This window comes from Notothenia coriiceps, unplaced genomic scaffold (assembly GCF_000735185.1).
Source record: "Notothenia coriiceps isolate Sejong01 unplaced genomic scaffold, NC01 NC01_scaffold00037250, whole genome shotgun sequence".
Taxonomy (NCBI): domain Eukaryota; kingdom Metazoa; phylum Chordata; class Actinopteri; order Perciformes; family Nototheniidae; genus Notothenia; species Notothenia coriiceps.
In genome coordinates, this window is record NW_011369951.1 from 13,377,505 (window position 1) to 13,398,000 (window position 20,496).

Here is a 20,496-nt window from a genome sequence, read left to right on the forward strand (position 1 = left end):
GAATAAACACACACACACACACACACACACACACACACTAAAGACCCCTGAAGCCCAAGGGACCTTCTGTCTCGCAGTCCCTCCACTGGTACCCCTTTAACATGCACGTGCGTGCGTGCGTGCGTCCTGGTATAAACGCAGTCCTTTCATTGGTTCGTTTGTCTGTGTGGTTAGGGTTTATTTAACTGAAGCTACTCCTGTGCCTGACAAGAAGTGTGTGTCCTTCCCTGGTACGCTCCTGCTTCAGTGAGCACTTTAGAGTCTGTGAGTGTAATTCAAACACCTTTTGTAAGCCTGCACGGCCTGCCTCTTCAGCTGCAGATGCTCATTCAGGTAGCCGAGCATAATGAAGGCATCGGGGTCGGACTGGATCCTCTCTGGGAGGGATTCAAGAACGTAATGTTAAACACAATCTGTTTCCAGAACATGACTCAAATAAAACCGAGGGCTCTGTGGATCAGATGCTGTACCTGTGTACTTGCTGAGAGCCACCTGAGCAGCAGAGACGGCGTTCATCTGGACTATGTTGTAGCGGTACAGTGTCGAGTCTCTGTTGCTCTTGTCCAGCAGGGTGGAACATACCCAGTAAGCATAACCCTTCACTCCCTCCATCTGCCAAAAAAGGACGTAGATTAAGAGGGGGGAAAAGCAGAGAAACTTAAGGAATACATGGAGCTTCATTTTGGTATCACCCCGGGTTATTTGCTATTATTAGCAACATACTTATTGCTGTAAACTTAGCAGAGTGACAGATAGTTGGAGCAAATATGTAACTGTTATTAGCCAGAGAATGAGGGGGTATCTAGAAGCCCCAGTGGTCGTAGAAGGTGACCCACATGAGTGCTGAGTTCAGTGGTGTGTCTGAAGAGATCCATGGTGTCAAAGCTTCCCACTCTCTCTGCTATCAGCGCCTGGTAGGAGATCAAAGAGAAACAACGTATATTTAGACAGACAAACAGGGTCAGAGACAAGAAAGAAAATCATTACAGTATGATACATATTAGCATACTGATATTGTATTTATTTTATTCTAATGAAATCGTTGAATCTATACTTTCATATATAGTGCTAGTGCTAACTAATAGAATCAAATGGCAGCACATTTGAGCCAAGAACAAAGTAGTTCTCCTTCAGCTGAACTTGAAAACCTTTCATTGCTGAATGAAATGGTTCATATCTGAATGTTAGAATTAATGCCAAGTGTTCAGTTCCTCGACATGATCCATTAAAGTTGAAAGGATGTCTCTGTACCTGTCCGATCCAGCAGTTGACGTAAAGCGGCTCCAGGGACTGGGCAATCTTGAAGGCCTCGTGAGCCAGCTAAGAAAAACAAGAACAGACTTTAACATCCGCCAACTATGATACAAAAACGAAATGAATGTGAAAGAAAACTGTTCACATACCTCTTTATTGTCTTTCTTTAAATACAGGGTGCCAAGGTTGGTCCAAGCAACAACATTCTGTAACAAAATCATAAAATGTCACATAAAGAACATCAGCATATTTTCTGGGAATACTTTTTCATCATGACCGTAATGAATGTTCAGTACATACATTTGGTTCAACTTGAATGGACTTGATGAAGCAGTGTTGAGCCAGAGCGAAGTTCTCAAGACCTGACGAAACAGAACGTAAGAGACAAGATTGCATAAGTTACTATGACACTTTGTTCTAATACAGACCCATGACTTAAAGGTAGGGTAGGTAAGAATGGAGAAACCAGCTCGAGTGCGCTAGAATTTGAAAATACACAACCGTAAAAAATCTGCCCCTTCCTTCAGACTGCCTTACAGAGCCCCTCCTCCAACACACACGAACGCGCACATGACCAATGAGGGCACGAGATAAGTTTGTGCACAGAAGGAAGGCTGACAGGCAGGTAGGCCATCCAGTTACTTTAGCCGGGCCGGCTCAGATGATTGGTCGTGGTTTTTACAGCGCCACGGCTTCCACAGATGACATTTATTTATGTATTTATTGTCAAAGCATTTAATGTATTCATTGCTATCGGGATGTTAAGAGCATTCCATGGAATATAACAACAAGCGTTTCTGAAGTGAATTACCTACCCTACCTTTAACTACTGTATCAACTATTCATATATTGGAAATCAGGCAAAAAGAAAAAAAAAAAAGTAGTTTGATTGTGTGGTTGTGAGAGCAGCCTGTGTTAGCAGNNNNTCAAACAAATCCCCTCAGTTGTCACCTCCATGGAAACTCATTTAACAGGGTATCTGCAGGAATCCTGAAGTCAAATGCAATTCCTTTTAAGACCCTCTCCATACGTTTTAAGACCTCATCGCCACTTCGAGTTTTAACAGGTTACCTTGGCGACACACTTTACCTCACATTGACTATATACAGTATTGATTGTCCTTCCTCCTTATCTTCCAACCATTTGGACGCAGACTTGCATTTCCCCATAACGATGTTGTTTAACAACCGGCTAATCAAGCAGTGAGCGTGCGATGTCCTGTTTAGATGACGTCAAATCCAACGGGATGCCATAAATAAACTACACAGAATCACACTACACACCTACGCAATGATTACATTCAGGCAGACTGTAGAATACAACCTCTTTGGACAATGGATATACTTATTGAAAACAAGCTACAAAATGTAATATCTTGGAAAATGCCGTTTAATACTTTTTAATAGCCTTAATTTTCGCTAAATTGATTTATCAACTTTTAATACTTTTTAAGACCCCGCGGACCCCCTGTAAATGTAACAGAGTGCTTGTCTCAGTAACAACTGTCCAGATGCCTCTTACAATAAGAAATACATGATTTGTTCACTCACCTTGTGAAAGGTCCCTGATGGCATCTTTAAACCTCCCTTCTTGCAGTGCTTTGGTGCCCAGACCCAGGTGACCTATTCCACTGTTAGGGGCCACATCCAGGAGCCGGGAGAAACAGCTGACTGCACCCTCATCCTGAACACCTTCACATTCAAGTATAACATGCAGAAAGAGCAGGACTGAGTGTCACAGCCTCAGGGCATTCTGGGATGACTGATTTGTGTAAGCAAGACAACAGCATGTTACCTGTTTTGAGGTAATGAGAACAAAGCACCTCAAGAGGATAGCTTTGGTTTGGGTAGAGCGAGAGCATGGACTCACATGCCTCTTTCATTTTGGGTTCTTCCTGTGGCAGCTACAGGAGGGGAAGATTCACGATGAGCAGCTCATTAAAACATAACTGCAAAGGGCCATGTATGACGTGGACTCATTTTGATAGACGTGAAAAACATCCTTCGTTTTCAGTGGTTCTGACTTGATGAGGTGGACTTACTTTAGAAAGACATTTGACATAGTCAGCTGACATCTTCTTGTGTTCCTCTCCTGGGACAGGGTCCATGAGAACCATGGCCTTTTCAAATGCAGTGATTATCTGAAAAGCACAAACAGTTACATGAGGTTCAGAGAGACATGTGGTTTTTATGTTAGTCCGGGCTAATAGATTACAGCGTGGGGTGGGCTCTTATGTGTTGCAAAGTGTTTATACACAAAAAGAAACATAATATTTGGGGAAATATCTCACATGTTGTTGAATTTCATTGTCCTGCTCTTCCCCATTGAGGCAGTCTGAGAGCAGTTTGGTCAGCTGTTGCCATAGCTGCAGTAACTCTTTCTTGTCCACTCCCTCTTCTTCCTTCACTTGAATGAGCAGCAGCTTAACCTTTGCCAACTATATTCAAACATACATATTAATTAAAATCTACGAACGTAAAAAAAAAAAAAGAAAGATAATCCATCGTTCCATCCATTGAATGCATGTTTTAATATAAAATACCTGGTATTTTATATTAAAACATGCATTCAATGGATGGAACGATGGATTATCTTTCTTTTTTTTTTTTTACGTTCGTAGATTTTAATTAATATGTATGTTTGNATCTGGCCCTCCGGTATATTGCACACACACCTTCCTCAGCTCAGAGCCTGAGCCCAAACATTGATGAACTTGCACCCAAGATGAGACGCCAAGTATCTGAACTAGCATCACAGAGCAGCACACTGAGTTTACATGGATGTTTCCTTCTGTACTTTTTTTCTTGTGACAACAGGGCATGTTCGGTTTTTTCTTTGAGAGAAATAGTTTTGTTGAAGCTGTTGTTGGCCTGTGGAAAAATGTAATCATAAGAAATGACTCTGGAAAAGCTGCAGATAGAGCCATAAGAAATGAATGCAACTGATTATTTAATGTTTTTTTTTTATAGGCAATAATTTAAGCTGTGTTAGTTCCAGGTTTAATATGTGCAATAAGTTCATTTCAATACGTTTTGCAATAAACATTGAACCAGTCCGGCTCTCGACTATTACCTATTTTTTGATTTTGGTCCATTGTGTATTTGAGTTTGACACCCCTGCACTACAGGAAAGGGAAAACCCCAAAAAGCACAATAGTGTCCCTTTAACATGGAGTACTTCAGAAACATCTGACTTGAGGGACTTTTTTCTCCACCAATAAAACCATAGTGAGCCAATAATAAAAGGTATAAAGGCAGAGTAAATTATCTGGCCTGAAGCAGTCACATAATTCACTTTGCCTGGTACTTAGGCAAATAGGAAAGTACAGATTTTCTAACCGGCTTTGCTTCTCCTTCTCTGACCTGAGGGTCCACAGTGAACCAATGGCACTCCTTTTGTTAAAGACCAGAGTGGACATGTACAGACGGAGAGAAAGAAGTCCTGAGCCATTTCACTTTAAAGTACTACTGTCAGTTTTAAAGCACTGAAGGCTCAAGGGCAACATTACATTTCTGATCATCTGCTACATTACGAAACCATCCATGTCTGCTTCAGAGTATAGACTAAACATGGAGAAGCACCGTCGGTTTTTTATGCTCCATATATCTGGAACAAACTACCCGAAAATTGGAGGCCTGCTGCAAATCATTTATTTTAAATCCAGGCTGCGCGGAGACTTTTCTGTCTGCTGCTGCGTTTTATTGAATCAAATAACTATTCATATCTTACTAAGCAGTCATTTTTATTCTTGTATTTTATATCCTGTCTTATTCTATTTTGGCTCATTTTTAAATGTCTATCTCTTGGCTTTATAAAATGCTTAATACGGATTGTTACTTACTTCTGATTTGTTTGACGGTCATGATTGGTTATCTCCATTACTGAACAGTCGGATGGGTCACATGCGGCCGCAAGGAGTCGTGGGACAGCATTAACTTTCCTTCAGTGACGGATGGTCCAGTGTGTCCAAAGTCATCAGGAACCTGGGGATTTCTCTGAGCTCTTTTTAAAAATGTATTTAAATTACATGTTATAATATGTTTGTTTTTTACTTTGTCTTAAGCTTTTAACGTTTTTGTAAAGCACTTCGAATTGCCTTGTTGTTGAAATGGGCTATATAAACTCGCCTTGCCTTGTTTTGGACACTTGAGACAATAATTTATGTTTCTCTTCTGGGCTGTTTCCATCCCTGACATAAAAAGACCTAATAAATAATCTCTAAATATAAGTAGGATTTGTTTTCAATTAATATTTAAACGTATTCAGTGTAGTCCAATTTCCTGCCAGCACAGGCCAGATGCAGTGTTTTGAACCACCTCCAGGGGCAGTGTTGTACTAGTTTTTAAAAGGATCATCTATATCCAGTAGAGTGTAAACCTGTTTGCTTCTAATCTGAAACTGTGATGACCCAAATGAAGTCGGTTTGGGGGTAACATGGGTAAATGATTCATTTAGTTGCAGCTTTGACTCTGTATGCTTTTGATGAGCTGGACTGTGGTCATTCTTTCAAACACTGCTGCTCAGACTGCTTTATCTTCACCAATTCATACCCAAAAAAAAGCGTATAGGGTGCACTTGTATGATTGTGTTCAACAAATTCAAGACACAGTCCATTGTAATTTAGAACAAAAATGTTTATTCAAATCAAAAGGAAGAACTAGACAAAATGTTAAACCATTCAGAACATAGCATATTCATAGAATATCTATACATCGTCATGTTCGAAAAAGACAAAAAAAAAGATCAAAAAACAATACATACAAATGGAGAATGAGGAAAAGTCAGATATTGCACTTTGTTTCTGAAATGTCTCAGATCCTGTCTCCCAGGTTGTTTTTTTATCTGTGGACATTTCAGTTCCTGCCTTTATCAGGTCAGGAGTTTAGCTTAGTTTTGACACTGGATTACTCTGCGGCCCGAGCACATGGACTATGGAATCGGCCAACCTGAAACATATATGTAAGCTTATTCATTAGCATGTAGCTTGATCCAGTTCCCCTAAAATAAAACCCAAACAAAAAAAAGTGTGGAAGAAGTTCTGTCTGCTATCCCAGGTTAGCTAAATGTTTAAATGATACGGGGGAGGGGTTGCTGATCAACAGCTGCCACCCCCCCGCCTGGGATCAGAGAGGTCAGGGAGACTAACTCGGGAAGGTTACTTGTTAACTAGAAAGCAAACTATATTAATGCCCAGAAATACATAAAATCATCTTCAGAGCCTGTCCAGGATCTTGCTTCAAAAAAAGGACTTCATTTTTTTTTTTTTATATCCTCTTCCCTTTTTGTCCTTGAAACATGGAAAGGTCAAAAAACATACAGATGTGAACAAACATAATAAACAAATAGTTAACGTAGACGCTGAACAATGAAGAATCATGATCAGGTCTTTTTCTGTGTCAAGGCCACTAAGATAAGATCACTTTAACAATCTGCAGTTTGTCGATTACTCTCTGAAGCCGTTTAGTTAAGTTGCCAGCTGGATCTCCGTAAGAGCGTGCGCACACACACACACACACACACACACCCCCTGTCAGCATTTTTAAAGTTGCTAATCTTAACAAAACATTTAATTAACGTCCTAATCAGCACTGCTTTACTGAATAACTCCTAAGATCCTAACTATCAATTCCTCCAGACCTTCACCATTGAATGCTTTTTAAAAAAAAATATTATTATTTTAATATTTATTTATTAAAAGAGTGCTGCTTTCCTTCTTTTCCTGACTATGCCAAACCTCTGCTGCAGCTGGTCTTTTGTGTTGAATGAGTGAGAAAACCAATGTATTACTCATGTCAACCTACTACTACTACTTGTTCTGACCGAACTGAACAAAGGTTTGGCAAAGCCGCCATCTTTTTATTATTTAATCTGTGCTGGGTTTGCTTCTTTAACACAGAAGCAGGGTCACTCGGTTGTTTTTTATAGTTAGCATTCTGGCTTCACTGGTCTGGATGGATGAATTGGGCAGGTGCAGTGGGACAAACAAAGGGAATGTGATACATCTCAGAAAGCTTGCTTCACTGCGGGTCTAATCTCTCGTTTTTGGAAAATTATTCATTTTTTTAACAGTGCATTTAAAAAAAGCTAAAACATTTCTCTTTTTTTCTTCCACCAAACGTTTGGCAAGTGAGACGACCACCTGAGACAATGCTTGTTGGGCAGTTATGCAAGCCTGGTTAGCCCTGAGATTAGGAGTAGAGGGGCTGCAGGTAATAAGGGTGAGGCGAGTCCCTTCACAATCCACGCTCACACACACACAGACACACACACACACTCTCACACACTTTTCTCTTCAGCTACAATTTGAGTGGCAAATGCAGGTCTGCAATCCTCCTAGTCCAAATTCAGAGCAACCTCAATAAAAAAAGAAGAAGCCTTTCTAGTATTGGGGGCTAAATACAAGCTAACAGAAGTAAAGTAAAAGAGGAGGGAAGCCACACGTGGATCCAAGCTGAGGAGGCAACATCTTAAAGAGCCTCCAGATGGAAAATAGTGAGCTGCAGTTGTCAAAAGAAGTCTAGTCGTTATGAGTCATAGAGGAAATGTCATAAAGAAATATCTTCTACAAATTCAGTGCATTGTTCTTGTCCTTGTCAAATCCTGTTGTCAGCGTTGCTCGAAGTGATGCAGAGGAAAAAGGTAAGCCTTGCAGGCTTATATTCGTAGTCTGGCGCTTTACAAGGCTGGAACCAAACTATTAGTGATTTATTTTTTCATTAAACAGAGCCACACAACTCAAGAATAAAATGTGCAAAACAAAAACCCAAAAATGAGGCAGGAGGAGTTAGTCTTTGCTCTGTTATTGACTGCTGCCGCCGAGTGCTCTCATTCAGACGGTGGTTAGAACATCGTTGCTCTCTTCGTCCTGTTTTCTTTAGGTGATTCTGCTGAAGTCGGGACATGATGAGTCCTGCCTTTTGTGTGAGGAGCCATGTCCTTATGTGCCATGAGTACAGAAGAATCAAAAGGTTAAAGAGGAACTTTAGCAGGCCGAGCCTCGCCGATTCTTCATCGTCAAAACTATCAGCGGGGCTCTCGCTACCGGTGGGGTTTTAATCATACAGGCTGAATATGTGTTCCTCTGTATGCATCCCCCCCTCAGCAGGCTGACAGGAAGGAGGCGATGCCCCAAACTAGTGGCTCCCGATTCTCTCGCTGAGGAGAGGCAGGAACAGATTTGTCCAACTCGACTGTGGATATGTGTCCAAGTCTTTGTCTGTTGGAGGGACACTTTGTTTTTCTCCGACGTCAACAGCGTTGTGTGAACGTTGTTGTTGGAGAAAAATAAACAAAGCTGAGCCTTGCAAGCAGGTTTCTTTCTTAGAGATCCCCGAGTCGCTCAGGGGAATTTCAGAAGAACCCTTCAGCGTGACGGACAGGCGTCCAGTCTGCGCTCCTCTGTGCGTCTGGCGTGCTCTGGGTTAGGATCGATCTGGAGAGGAGGGAACAGAAACATGTTGATTTTGTTTGAAATGTATTCAAATACAAAAGCTCTGCTTGATGTTATTTAGTTGAGTGGCGTTGCTGTGAGTGGCAGTCTGTTTTAGCAGCTCTCGAGTTTGACTCTAATCAATACTGTCACTTAGATTTGTGACTTGTTACTCTAATTATCCTTGTTTGAACTCCTTTCTGTCGCTGCAATGACACCTGAAATCCCTACAGGGATACAAAAGGGTTATCCTAACTTATTTACAGCTAATTGTTATTGTACTGTGGGTTTTCTTTGTTCTGGTATCACTATTGAACTCATATGTTTTGTATACAAGTCTTGTGTACTCTATAACATTGTGATTTTTAACATTATTTAGGTGTATGTATTTTCTGTTATTGGTAGATGTGTGTATGTTAAATGGTGAAACGACAATAAACAAACACAACGGTGCTTACCTCAGAGTACAGAGGAGGAGGCTGGAAGCGGAACTCGTGAATGTAGGCGAAGAGCGGTCCGTTCAGATCCTCGCGGGCCGCAGGGACGTCCAGACTGCTCTGCCTCTGCTCTTCTGTCACAATCTCTGCATAGCTTGGAGGAGCTGCAGAGGAGGAGCAAAACCGCATGTTAGCATCCTAGCTAAAAAGGAAGTTTTCAAATCTGCATCTTGACCTTGAGATCCAACCTACCTTCAGGCCTCTCGGGCAAACCCATGCCCAGCCAGCTCATGCTGCACTGGCTGCTGACGCTGGAGGTCCGGGAGCCAAAGGGGTGGAGCGGGATGGTGCCGATGACCAGGGGCAGGTTCAGGGACAGGTTAATCGCCCCGGGGATGTCAACGTACACCTGAGCACAGAAATAAAGACACCAGTTAGAATAAACCAAGGGCTTTGGCGCTAACCATACAGAATGAAATTACATATTTTTAATCTTCTTTAAAATTATGCAAAATCCACTTTTTCATGTCTTTTATACATCAACATGTTTCCCCTCTGTGTCAAGAGATTCTGAAAGTTTCATGAAAAAATATTAGCTAACTTTTTGTCCTGATATATAAAAACCTGTCTGAAAATGAGCTGATCAGATTTTGGTCACTTTATGATGTCATAACGATTTTTTTGGCTTGAGTAACCATTAGCCAATCAGCAACCAAGGTAACCCCCTTATCACCTGAATCTCCTCCTAGAGCACCATTGTGTTCTTTTTAACCAAATATCTCTCAGAGGGGCGTGGGGAGTGGCTCCTTATTTTCATTTAAAGTAACAGACAGAGAATCAGCACTTTTGAAACAGGGCTGAAACAGAGGGGATTCTGGGATGCTGCAATGATCCGTTTGGTGTTTCAGCCAATCAGAGACATGTTTTATATATATCTGAGAGCTATAATATATTGATGAAAAACAGTATATTAGGGGACCTTTAAGATGAAAACACTGTACTGGGCTAAATGGGTTGTGTTGTCGTTCTACAAAATGTGGGTCAATGACTTTGGGGTTGATTATGCAAGGTAAAGAGGTTATAAGCACCCTCACGACAGGCGCTACTAAGAATATTCTGGGCTAATGCTCTTAGCAGCATGAGGAGATAACACCTGGTGGAATCCAAGCCTGATTCAGCCAAATCCTTAACCAGGGTTATTGGCTTACCTGGAAATATTGATTCAGTGCTGAGTAATGGTGATAATAAGGACAAGAGGAGAGACAGTAACAACCTGTGTGTTATGCCAATGATATCTATGCTAAATGTGATGTAGGACAAGCCCAAATATAGCAAGACTGTGCTCACCATGAGGGAGTACTCCACTCTGATGATGCTGCAGTCCAGGATGGAGGGGGACACAGGTGGGATCTTCAGCATTTTGCCGTTCCAGGTCTCCGTTTTGCCCGAGGACAGAGACTCTCCCCGCAGGTTGGCCACCAGCTGCTTCACCTCCTTTATCTTCCCTTTGGCATAGAAGGTCTGGGACTGGTAAATGGCTGCCTTTGGCACCACCATGCGGGAGGAGCAGTTCTCAATCTCTGCAAAGATCTGGATCGACTCTCCTAGAGGAATAGAGATGGTAGACTAGAGGTCAATTGATGTTTTTCTATCAATGGAAGACGTCATCTTTCTATCTAGTCAGATCAATGCAGCAACAACGAATCTGGTTAATAGATGACTCAAAGGCTTATCAGTTGCATTATAAATCTTTTACTTATTCTTACCTGGGGTGTATCCCTTCCTTTCAATTTTGGCACTTAGGGAAATAGGACCTGAGGTGCAGAACCAACAGCAAAGAGTCTTGTCTTTCGTGCCGGCCTGTGGTGACTGAAGAGAAAAGAAAACCGGTGCATTAGCAAAAATCTGGATATTTCCTATATTCCCAATCAAACTTGGATAAAAGGTTATTATACTGAACCAACTATTCTGTTTCGTGCTATTCATTCGGCAATCAGTCAACATTTGAAAAGATTATGTTAGACTGAGCCTCACTGAATTCAGATTCCCCAGGGACAAGGACAAAATTAAAAACACACTTTTAAATCTTAAGGTTGTTTCAAGACAACTTACCAGCAATAATGGAGTGTTGATGTCAATGTGCTCAAAGACTGTGAATTCCTTCTTGGTCTTCATGGGTAGGAGCCATGGCCTGTGGAGTTCTGCTTTTACCCAATAGCGCACACTGCCATGCTTCCCTTCGAAAGAGGTAGCCAGAGGTCTACATGAAAGAAAAAGAAGCGAAAGGGTTACATTAACAGTCAAAAGCTTATACTACTACAGCTGAATAATGATGTTGATATTCCGTGACTCAGGGGTAGTATTAAGACACTCACGTCTGTGGAAGCTCGAAGCTGAATGCATACTCATGTCTTCCTGAAAGGATAGTGGTGAGTCCTTCCTCCGAGTTGTCATCGTCTGAAAAACAAGGAGGACAATATTCCAAACACATGTATACCATACCTGGGCAAAATGCTCTACGAAGGCATCTGAAAGTCATACCAAAAACACAGGGTGGGGGAGACAAAAGAGAATAACGGATTTTACTATCATATCGCTCTGAAAAAAATATGTATATAGAGTTGAGTTTAATATTAAGAGCACACCAAAGAATGTTTAAGGTGCCAGAAACTGAGCTTGCAAGAGTGTGCTTTTGCATGAACAAAGAACGACTCGTCCCTGAGTCCATTGTGTAATATGTGATGGGAATAGAGAGGCTATTATGGGGAATCTGGGCTATATGGGGCATCAATTAAATCCCTATCGATGGATTAATGTATCCAAATAACCAATTCGTTTTTCATGTATCTCTGAAAAACAAGAAAGAATCGTTTCCATCCAGAGGGAGGAGGTGACCTTTTTTCGCACCTTATAAAAGCTTTAAAAAATATATATATTGTAAAAAATGTTTAAACTGAAAACATCAAGAGCTGGTTCGACAGGCCGGGTGTGTTTCTGCCAGCTCAGCAGTCCCTCCCCCAGCAGCAGCAGTGTGGTAAACAAGTGCAGAGCTGTCAGTCAAAAGGCAGACTCCAGCAGGAGGAGACCGGCCTAAACCAGTGCGAGCAGCTCCACAGCCGCTGCGCTCATTACGCATTCACTGTGCGACACCGCAGCCACTACTAATCCACAACCAGCCGGTTCACCACACCGACTACCGCAGTATTTCACCGTGTTATCCACTTTATCATCATAGGAAATGTTTTATAGACAGCGTTTTGTCGAAATGTATTCGGTCGGAGAGCATTATTGGCGAATGGCGTGGCATTGCACTAATTTGCATGTATCTCCTTATTAAACCTCAGCTCGAATATTAATTAATAATTTGCCTTAAAATTACTAAAATTCTATCGGTGTGACAGCCAGACAAACCTCTCATGCTCCACACACAAAAAAAGGCTGCTGCAGAGGAACTATTTCTTCCTAACGCCAAAGAAACACACCTCAATATATAAACCGCTTATACTATGAACACTGCAGCAAAATCCTGAGAATGAACCAAATTATGATCAACCATTTATGTTATGCTCTACAGTATAGGAACTATGTCAATGCAAACAAATTTTTTTGCAGATGGGCTAAACCCAAACCATTATAAAAAAGGGCACACATGCACTTACAAGCGTTTTAAAAGTATGCATTTTACTATCAAAAAACGTCAACCACCGTGCGGATAAAGTGACGACAATATGTCTGAAGCACAAACCAGCTGACAATAAAGCCCGGCCTACAATCTTATTACTTTCCAATTAAACATAGGCCTATAGGTGCAAAGGAAACAAATTCAATGCAAAACAACGGAGAGATTTCCAGGGTTTCATATCATATGAAACAAACTACAGGTGCTTCGATCGAGCCTTTCCATTTTGCAGGTGCTCCTTAATTAAAAAGTTGCAGAATTTTCTGTCACTCGCTGCAAAAAAGTGATGTCATTGGCCACACATGAGCACCTCAGCCAATCACACACGGGTGAGGGAGGGGGTTTGCGTCTTAGCTCCGCCCCCTCCCGGTCCAGTTTTCTGAACAGGATTGAACCGCTTTGAACAATGGGTGGAAACTTAAGAAAAGCTACAAAGAAACACCAAATATGATGCGTTTCTGCACTGAAAACGCTTAACAAAGCTGCACATACATCACTGCAATATATGTATCTATCGTCCTGTGTCTCGAATACGCCTAATTCTCGCTTTATGATTGAAATACTCTGAAAAAAACAGATGCCCCAAGCTGCTGTCATTCATTCTGACACCTTAACACAAACAAGTAACGATGGAGCTCCATGGACCCAAAGTCACAAAACTCTTTACGCAAACGTATTAAAAAAGAGGTTATCATTTATACACAATTATTCCAGTAGGCTATATAAAATGAGCTTTGTTACTGACATTCAGGACAAACAGCATCCTCCAGCACAAAGAGCATCAATATAAAACTTATATAAAAAAATAATAAAACTCTCTTACCTCTCTCGTGCCCAATTAAGATATCTTTGTGATTTAGATATTCCACTTCTTCTGTGTAGTTTTGCGTGTAGGCAGTGTTGGATCCAGCATTTCTAGATTCAGTCCAACGAACTTTGGCAAATCCTTTGGCGTGGATTTTGAGAGATTTGACTCGGATTTCTCCGGTGACTTCGATGATCACCCTCCCTGAGACGCAGTCCCCGCTGGAGAACACGGGGACGTTGCTGTCATTCAGACAGTCGTAGCTTACTCTGAAGCTCTTTACCTTTCCTAGCACCATGGTGGAAAGAGTCAGGCTACAGAGACCTTGAAATAAAAAAAAGGAGTATATGAAAAAATAATTTCATATAAAAAAGGGATGCAGTCTTTTAGACACTGATCAGTATCTCTGCCCTGCAAAAAGCAAAAGGCACGATCAGTGGTTTATGTGCGGGCAGGTCATTGAGATGTGTGATGGCTGAATAACAGCAAAGGGATGCTGCTATCATCCTCCTCTCTGCTCGATGGTCTCCAGTCAAAGACAAGGAAACCCCAGTAGCTCAGCTCGCTTTAAGCGAGAGGCTGTGTGAAAAACAACCTTCCGCGCATGCGCAGGGCTCCACTGCCCCCTCCTTCCGCCTTCTGGAACACGGCTTTGGGCCAGATGACAAGTTTGGTCAAACAGCTGAAAGACTGCACAAAGAAATGTTCACTACGTCAGATTAATAGTTTATTATTTACAGTTCATTTGGTATATTAAAAATACATGAACACATACCCCCAAAAAGTGTCAACCCACTTGTTTTCAATATTTTCATTCAGAGATCTATTCAAACAACATTTCCACTCTTTATTATGATGATGTGATAACATTCAGAACATGGTGTATCACCTCAGAAATCTACATTTTCCAGCCTGATGTCTAGACTTTTAAATCCCTACAAATTCAGCTCTGAAATAACCCACACATATGGTCTCATATGTCCAGACACACTACAGCCTCTACCAAACAGAAAACAACAGAGCTGCATCTTGCATGGGGCCTGCAGTAAAGACACACCATGTACAATTGCTGGATTATTCTATGTAGCACTAGGATTTAAATTTGGGAGCACACATCTGCAAAAAAACAACTATATATTGGTCTTTTAGATACATTGTTTTTGTTATAAGATTAAAATGATCCATGCACATATGGGGGGTTGGGATTTCTCATTGTGTGGAAGTCACAGTTTGTACAAAAACAACTATGGAGCTCAAGGAGCCCTCTGGTGGCCATCGACGCTTTTTACCATGAGCTGCAGCATCACCTGTTGAACATCAATGTTAACAACTCGTTTAACTCATGCAGAACAACAACCCTTTCATTGGGATATCTTTACAAGGTGTCATATTACATCATCAATTCAAATCAAATTCAAATGAAAGGAATTCGGTGCATTATATATTTTGTAGAGGTCAATGGTTGCAAGATATATGGCATTAGAAATTGGATGGCGGTTAATTAAAACCCAATTAAAAAAAAATCTAATTATTGTAAATATTATTTAATGCAATTCTCTTATAATTGTAAAAAAATGCAATAGAAGTCACGTGATTCTATTTGATTTCTTTATTGGCTAATTATATATGGGGTTTCCTTTCTCATAAACACATTGACATACTGTACATCTGTGACACTGTAATGCGTCAGTAGTGCCAGCTCAACAATATTGTGTAGCACAGAGGCTTTGATAAACAGATGAATGTCGCCCTCTAGAGTTTAAAATGTATCATTACACGTGTTCATGTTCAGTGTTCATTTTAAATGTGGAAAAAAAGCTCTTATTTTGAAAGCGTAACCGGGAAGTTTATATCAAGTCCCCCAGACCTGAAAAGTTCCCGTTTGCTGTCAAAGAGGAACACTTTTATACATCATCAACTCCAGACACATCTCTTCTTTAACGATAGCAAACTAGCAGTTTTGGAGCAGGTGAAGCATGAACAAAGAAGTGTTGTCTTTGATATTCCTGTTTCAAATCTATGGTCAAAGTTTTTGCCGAAATGGAACCAGGCCCAACATTGTGATGGTGATGAGTGATGCATTTGTAAGTATGAATTAAGTCAGACAACAGTGCTTTAATAATGTCTAGTAACTGCCACAAACACAGTAGCCTTTAATTAATCTGTTTTATGCTAAATCTCTATGAGAGGACAGTCTTATAGTTCAAGATTAAACACCATATAGAGAGGCTTTTTCCCTACATTTAGTCCTTTTTCTATGCCTCAATGTTTCCTCTTATTGCAGGATGGGCGATTGACCTTTGACCCTGGCAGCAAAGTGGTGAAGCTGCCGTATGTAAACTACCTCAGGGAGCTCGGTACCACATTCCTCAATGCTTACACCAACTCCCCCATCTGCTGCCCCTCAAGAGCAGGTAAGGTACTCAAATACACTGGGGACAAACATATCATAGTCATTTAATAAGGTTGGAATCATGAATGTATTTCACCTTTTATCATATGTGTTCTCCAGCGATGTGGAGCGGTCAGTTTGTTCACCTCACTCAGTCTTGGAACAACTACAAATGCCTCGATGCTAATGCCACAACATGGATGGACTTGCTGGAGGAGAATGGATATGTGACCAAGTCGATGGGAAAGCTGGACTACACCTCAGGGAGTCATTCGGTCAGGTAGGCAGAGCAACTGTATAGTACACTGTATAGTTGTATGAGATGTGTCGGATAAGAAAACTTGCACTTATTAATAGATTAGATTAAATTCTATATACTTTATTGATCCCAAATTGTTGTTGTCACTACATCATGTTAACAGGCATTATACATGAGTTGAAAATATAATAAAATAAAACAAAAAGTAAATAAATACACATCGACAGTATTAGCTATAGAATACATAATATATGGAATACACAGAATACACCATAATAGTCCGATCTACAAATAGTGTCCAAAGTTATCAATAATAAAACATACAAGCCCATAGACACAGAAGAAGTGTTAGAGACTCACTGCTTGAGTGAATTAGTAATACTGTGTATGTGAGCACCTATTCTTCAGAACAGTGTGAATCATCTTCTTGGATGCTTCTTTCGTCTTTCCATTTCCTTTTTTTGTGTCTAGACCTGCATCTTCTTGTGTAATTGTGTAATTTCTGCAGTAATCGAGTTGAGGCCTGGACACGGGATGTTCAGTTCCTCCTGCGCCAAGAGGGCCGGCCTGTTACTCAGCTTGTTGGGAACACGTCCACAGTGAGGATCATGAGAAAAGACTGGGAAAACACAGACAAGGCTGCGCAGTGGATCCACCAGAGAGCTGCGTCCTCACACCAGCCCTTCGCTCTTTATCTCGGCCTCAATTTACCTCACCCCTATAAAACGGAATCCCTGGGACCCACTGCAGGAGGATCCACTTTCCTCACTTCACCCTACTGGCTGAAAAAGGCATTTTCATTCCCTGTTTCTTTAAACAAAAAAAATCCTCATTATTGCAAAACAATAGTGTATGTTTTTTATATAAATCACCATAAACAATTGTTCTTCCACACAGGTGTCTTCAGAGCTCATCACTGTTCCTAAATGGCTTCCTGTTGATGCCATGCACCCCGTCGACTTCTACTCCACCTTCACCAAAAACTGCAGCGGTGTTTTCACTGTGGAGGAAATCAAAAGCATAAGAGCCTTCTATTATGCCATGTGTGCTGAAGCTGATGCCATGCTGGGTTAGTTAACAGAAGTAATTCACCAGGGGACAGACTCTTTAAGTAAAGGTGGTGGGTTTTCGTATCTAACTTAAGGCATAGTCTTTTGCACGCTGTAATAGATCACTTAAATTCAAACCAAACTCTGTTGCAAAGATAACTAATGGGGCAGCCCCAAACCTGCAAGAGCAGTCTTATTCTTACTGGATCTCAACGTGGACAAAATACCAAAAGTAGTAAAGTGAAGTAGTGTTAGAGAGTGACAGTGTTTCCATCAAAGCCAGCTATAAAACAAGGTCTAGCGTAACTTTAAATCGAAATCTATAAAATGTAAATTATTCAGAATATTTTAAACAGTATTTATTTTTCTTCGCTGCAGCATGTAAGAACATATGGCCACTTTAACTTTAATTACTCTCAGTAAAACTCCCATGAATAAATAAATGCACAATGATATGTAAGAGATATTGATATTGAGTTATCTGCCATTTTGTCCACGCTTCCTCACCCCACCAGGTCAGGTGATTTCAGCTCTGAGAGAGACTGGCCTGCTCAACAACACTGTGGTGATCTTCACGGCTGACCATGGAGAGATGGCCATGGAGCACCGGCAGTTCTACAAGATGTCGATGTTTGAGGGCAGTTCCCACGTTCCCCTGATGATCATGGGACCTGGGCTGATGTCTGGCCTGCAGGTCAACCAGCTAGTGTCCTTGGTAGATCTCTATCCCACTGTGCTGGGTAAGGAAGTAGACAGAAAACATAGGAGTAAAATGTCTAAACTGTCTGCCTACTATCTGTAAAAGCAAAAGAATAAAAGCCTGATTATACTTTGATTTTAGTATTTAAACTTAATAAATCACACTTATGTTTTTGCAGACATTGCTGGTGTTGCAGCAGTAGGTAATCTCAGTGGCCACTCGCTCCTTCCTCTGAAATCAAAGGCCAGAGTGTTTTCCAAGAAGCAACATCCAGACTGGGTTCTGAGTGAATATCACGGCTGTAATGTCAATGCCTCGACATACATGCTGAGAAGTGGCAGGTGGAAATATATTGCCTACGCAGACGGCCTGACTGTCCCCCCACAGCTTTTCGGTAAACCTCAGAAACTAAACCTAAAATCACTTAATCCTCATTTGCTTTCAAGAACAATGGAACAATCATTAAACCATGTGTCCTGTATCCTCTTTGTTTTGCAGACGTAACACTGGACAAGGAAGAACTTCATAATGTTGTTCTAACATTCCCCGATGTGCAGGCACATTTGGACAAGCTATTGCGGGGCATTGTGAACTATCCAGAAGTCTCCAAACATGTCCATCTCTACAATAGAATAGCATTTGGTGCCTGGCGCCATAGTGTGGGGACAAACTACAGCCAGGTCATTGCTAACCTGAGGTGGCATGTGGATTGGCAAAAAGATGCGTTTGCCTATGAAAGAGCTATTGACAAGTGGCTCGATGGCTCTTTGTGATATTTTGCTTTGTTGAAATTATGGTTCACTTTAGGATGTGTCTTGGTTTTGAATGAGCTGGACTCAAGCTTTGATTAAACTTGGCCTCTCACAATTTTTTACAGTGAGAGCCACCAATGGGTTTATATGTTGCTCTTATATTTATACTGTAAATGCTATAATTACGGATCATCCAGGACGTATTTAATTTCCTAATCTACCACTAAATCTGGACCTTTACTTATGTAACATCTCTGATAATTTGCAATGACTTTCAATGGGACCAAACATAACATGTCAATCACATAAAGTTTAATGAATTCCTCCCAGTATTTAGCTATTTCCTTATCCGAAATAAATGAATATTTTGTTCACTTTTGTTTTGACCCATGGATGTATTAAGTGTGGACCAAACTGCTGCACGTCATTTTATTTAGAAAATCCAAAGGAGGCGTGGCCAATTCTGTTTCACTTCCGTGTCAGCCAACTGCAGGAACAGAGGAAGTTTTCAACGTAAACAGTGGGTTCCCCAATATGTATTCACAATAGCAATAGTTTCGTGGCTAAAAGCTTGACAAAACAATTAAATAACCTTTTATATATTAAGGAAGGGTTAAAACTGTGTCATATTCTATAGTACTAAAGTTAAATAGTTTAGAGGCTATGACAAGCTTACAGCTGATGCTACATTTAGCTAGCAAACAATGCTAATATAAACTCTGTTCACATTATTTACTGTTTAAATAGCTATTTCTACTTTGTCGGATACACCTGCTCAGTACTCTTTTATTAAGCCAAATAGTTAGCGTTAATTAGCTCTTAACATGTATGTTTTAAGTTCATATACCTATGCCTTGTATGTTTGGGATGTGACCATTTTTGTTTTTGATATGTCCCTCTTTGCTTCGTTTAGATATTGACAAGATGTCTAGTAAAGAAGTGAAAGCAGCACTAAAAAGTGCCAGAGACGCCATAAAAAACAAAGAATTCAAAGAGGCTCTAAAGCACTGCAAGGTAAAGTATCTGAGATACACACTACTGATTAAATGAAGTATAATGAGCTGTTGTTGTTGATATTAACATGTTCCAAGGAGTGATGACACAGATAGTCTTGAGGCAATGTATCTCTCACAGAGATGTTGTATAAATTACTTCTATTTCTCTTATTTAGGCTGTTTTGAAACTTGAGAAGAGCAATTATAACGCCTGGGTGTTCATCGGCTTGGCAGCTAGTGAACTCGATCAACCAGATCAGTCACAGACCGCTTATAAGAAAGCTGTGGAGCTGGAGCCTGAGCAGCTGCTGGCATGGCAGGTAAGGGTGGACCATGTAGTGTCTACAGCTATAGGCTTAACTTGGTAAAATCCAACACAACACGTTGCTTCTCTCACATTGAGATCATTTTTTGTTGTTGTTTTTATTGTATTTGATGCTCCCCAGGTGCAGTAATTATGAACTATGTTTTTTAGGGCTTGGCAAATCTTTATGTGAAGACGGATCAGTGGGACTTCCAAGTGGAGCTACCTAACGTCTATCAGAAGCTTGTTGAGCTGTATTCAAGGTAACACCTCTTAAGGATGGTTGTGATTTAGCTCGTGTTTGCTTGTAGCCTCATTCTGATTTCTTAGCTAAATGTTTTAGTTTTGACTAGTCCAACACATTTGATTTGTGATGTTATTGATTTGAAATATCCTCTCCATTCACAGCTCTGACAAAAATAATGTTACGAGACCCATCAC

The 20,496-nt window shown here is 40.8% G+C and overlaps 3 protein-coding genes across 3 annotated transcripts in view; 1 reads left to right on the top strand and 2 right to left on the bottom strand.

The window, feature by feature from the left end:
• The window catches only part of skic3 (SKI3 subunit of superkiller complex), a 15,180-nt gene extending 10,700 nt beyond the window's left edge, over positions 1–4,480 (bottom strand). Inside the window, exons 1-11 of the mRNA XM_010796747.1 lie at positions 4,448–4,480; positions 3,545–3,691; positions 3,296–3,394; positions 3,049–3,157; positions 2,805–2,945; positions 1,555–1,625; positions 1,404–1,460; positions 1,252–1,320; positions 837–911; positions 471–612; positions 284–377 (exon numbers count right to left, since the gene is read on the bottom strand). Coding sequence (XP_010795049.1) covers positions 284–377; positions 471–612; positions 837–911; positions 1,252–1,320; positions 1,404–1,460; positions 1,555–1,625; positions 2,805–2,945; positions 3,049–3,157; positions 3,296–3,394; positions 3,545–3,691; positions 4,448–4,480 — 1,037 coding nt within the window. The remainder of the gene's footprint in view (positions 1–283; positions 378–470; positions 613–836; positions 912–1,251; positions 1,321–1,403; positions 1,461–1,554; positions 1,626–2,804; positions 2,946–3,048; positions 3,158–3,295; positions 3,395–3,544; positions 3,692–4,447) is intronic.
• A 1,822-nt stretch (positions 4,481–6,302) lies between these two features.
• Positions 6,303–14,138, bottom strand: LOC104967011 (arrestin domain-containing protein 3). The gene is made up of 8 exons (XM_010796380.1): positions 13,623–14,138; positions 11,496–11,577; positions 11,233–11,380; positions 10,887–10,989; positions 10,468–10,724; positions 9,373–9,529; positions 9,142–9,284; positions 6,303–8,686 (listed from the first exon to the last, which is right to left on the bottom strand). The coding sequence occupies exons 1-8, from the start codon at positions 13,900–13,902 to the stop codon at positions 8,618–8,620; spliced, it is 1,239 nt and encodes a 412-aa protein (XP_010794682.1). The 5' UTR covers positions 13,903–14,138; the 3' UTR covers positions 6,303–8,617.
• Positions 14,139–15,465: 1,327 nt separating this feature from the next.
• arsk (arylsulfatase family, member K) lies at positions 15,466–19,130 on the top strand. Its single transcript, XM_010796381.1, has 8 exons — positions 15,466–15,688; positions 15,889–16,018; positions 16,117–16,276; positions 16,764–17,046; positions 17,153–17,324; positions 17,820–18,044; positions 18,183–18,398; positions 18,503–19,130. The coding sequence occupies exons 1-8, from the start codon at positions 15,581–15,583 to the stop codon at positions 18,775–18,777; spliced, it is 1,569 nt and encodes a 522-aa protein (XP_010794683.1). The 5' UTR covers positions 15,466–15,580; the 3' UTR covers positions 18,778–19,130.
• Positions 19,131–20,496: the final 1,366 nt, after the last annotated feature.

Bases quoted from the DNA above. Each gene is read 5' to 3' on its own strand.
- LOC104967011 (XM_010796380.1), bottom strand. From the start codon at position 13,902: ATGGTGCTAGGAAAGGTAAAGAGCTTCAGAGTAAGCTACGACTGTCTG. The intron at 10,990-11,232 runs GTAAGTTGTCTT...TTTTCTCTTCAG, and splicing joins TCAACACTCCATTATTGCTG to TCACCACAGGCCGGCACGAA. The intron at 9,285-9,372 runs GTAGGTTGGATC...CCTCCTCTGCAG, and splicing joins TTTGCCCGAGAGGCCTGAAG to CTCCTCCAAGCTATGCAGAG.
- arsk (XM_010796381.1), top strand. From the start codon at position 15,581: ATGAACAAAGAAGTGTTGTCTTTGATATTCCTGTTTCAAATCTATGGT. The intron at 15,689-15,888 runs GTAAGTATGAAT...CTCTTATTGCAG, and splicing joins TGGTGATGAGTGATGCATTT to GATGGGCGATTGACCTTTGA. The intron at 17,047-17,152 runs GCATTTTCATTC...TCTTCCACACAG, and splicing joins CACCCTACTGGCTGAAAAAG to GTGTCTTCAGAGCTCATCAC.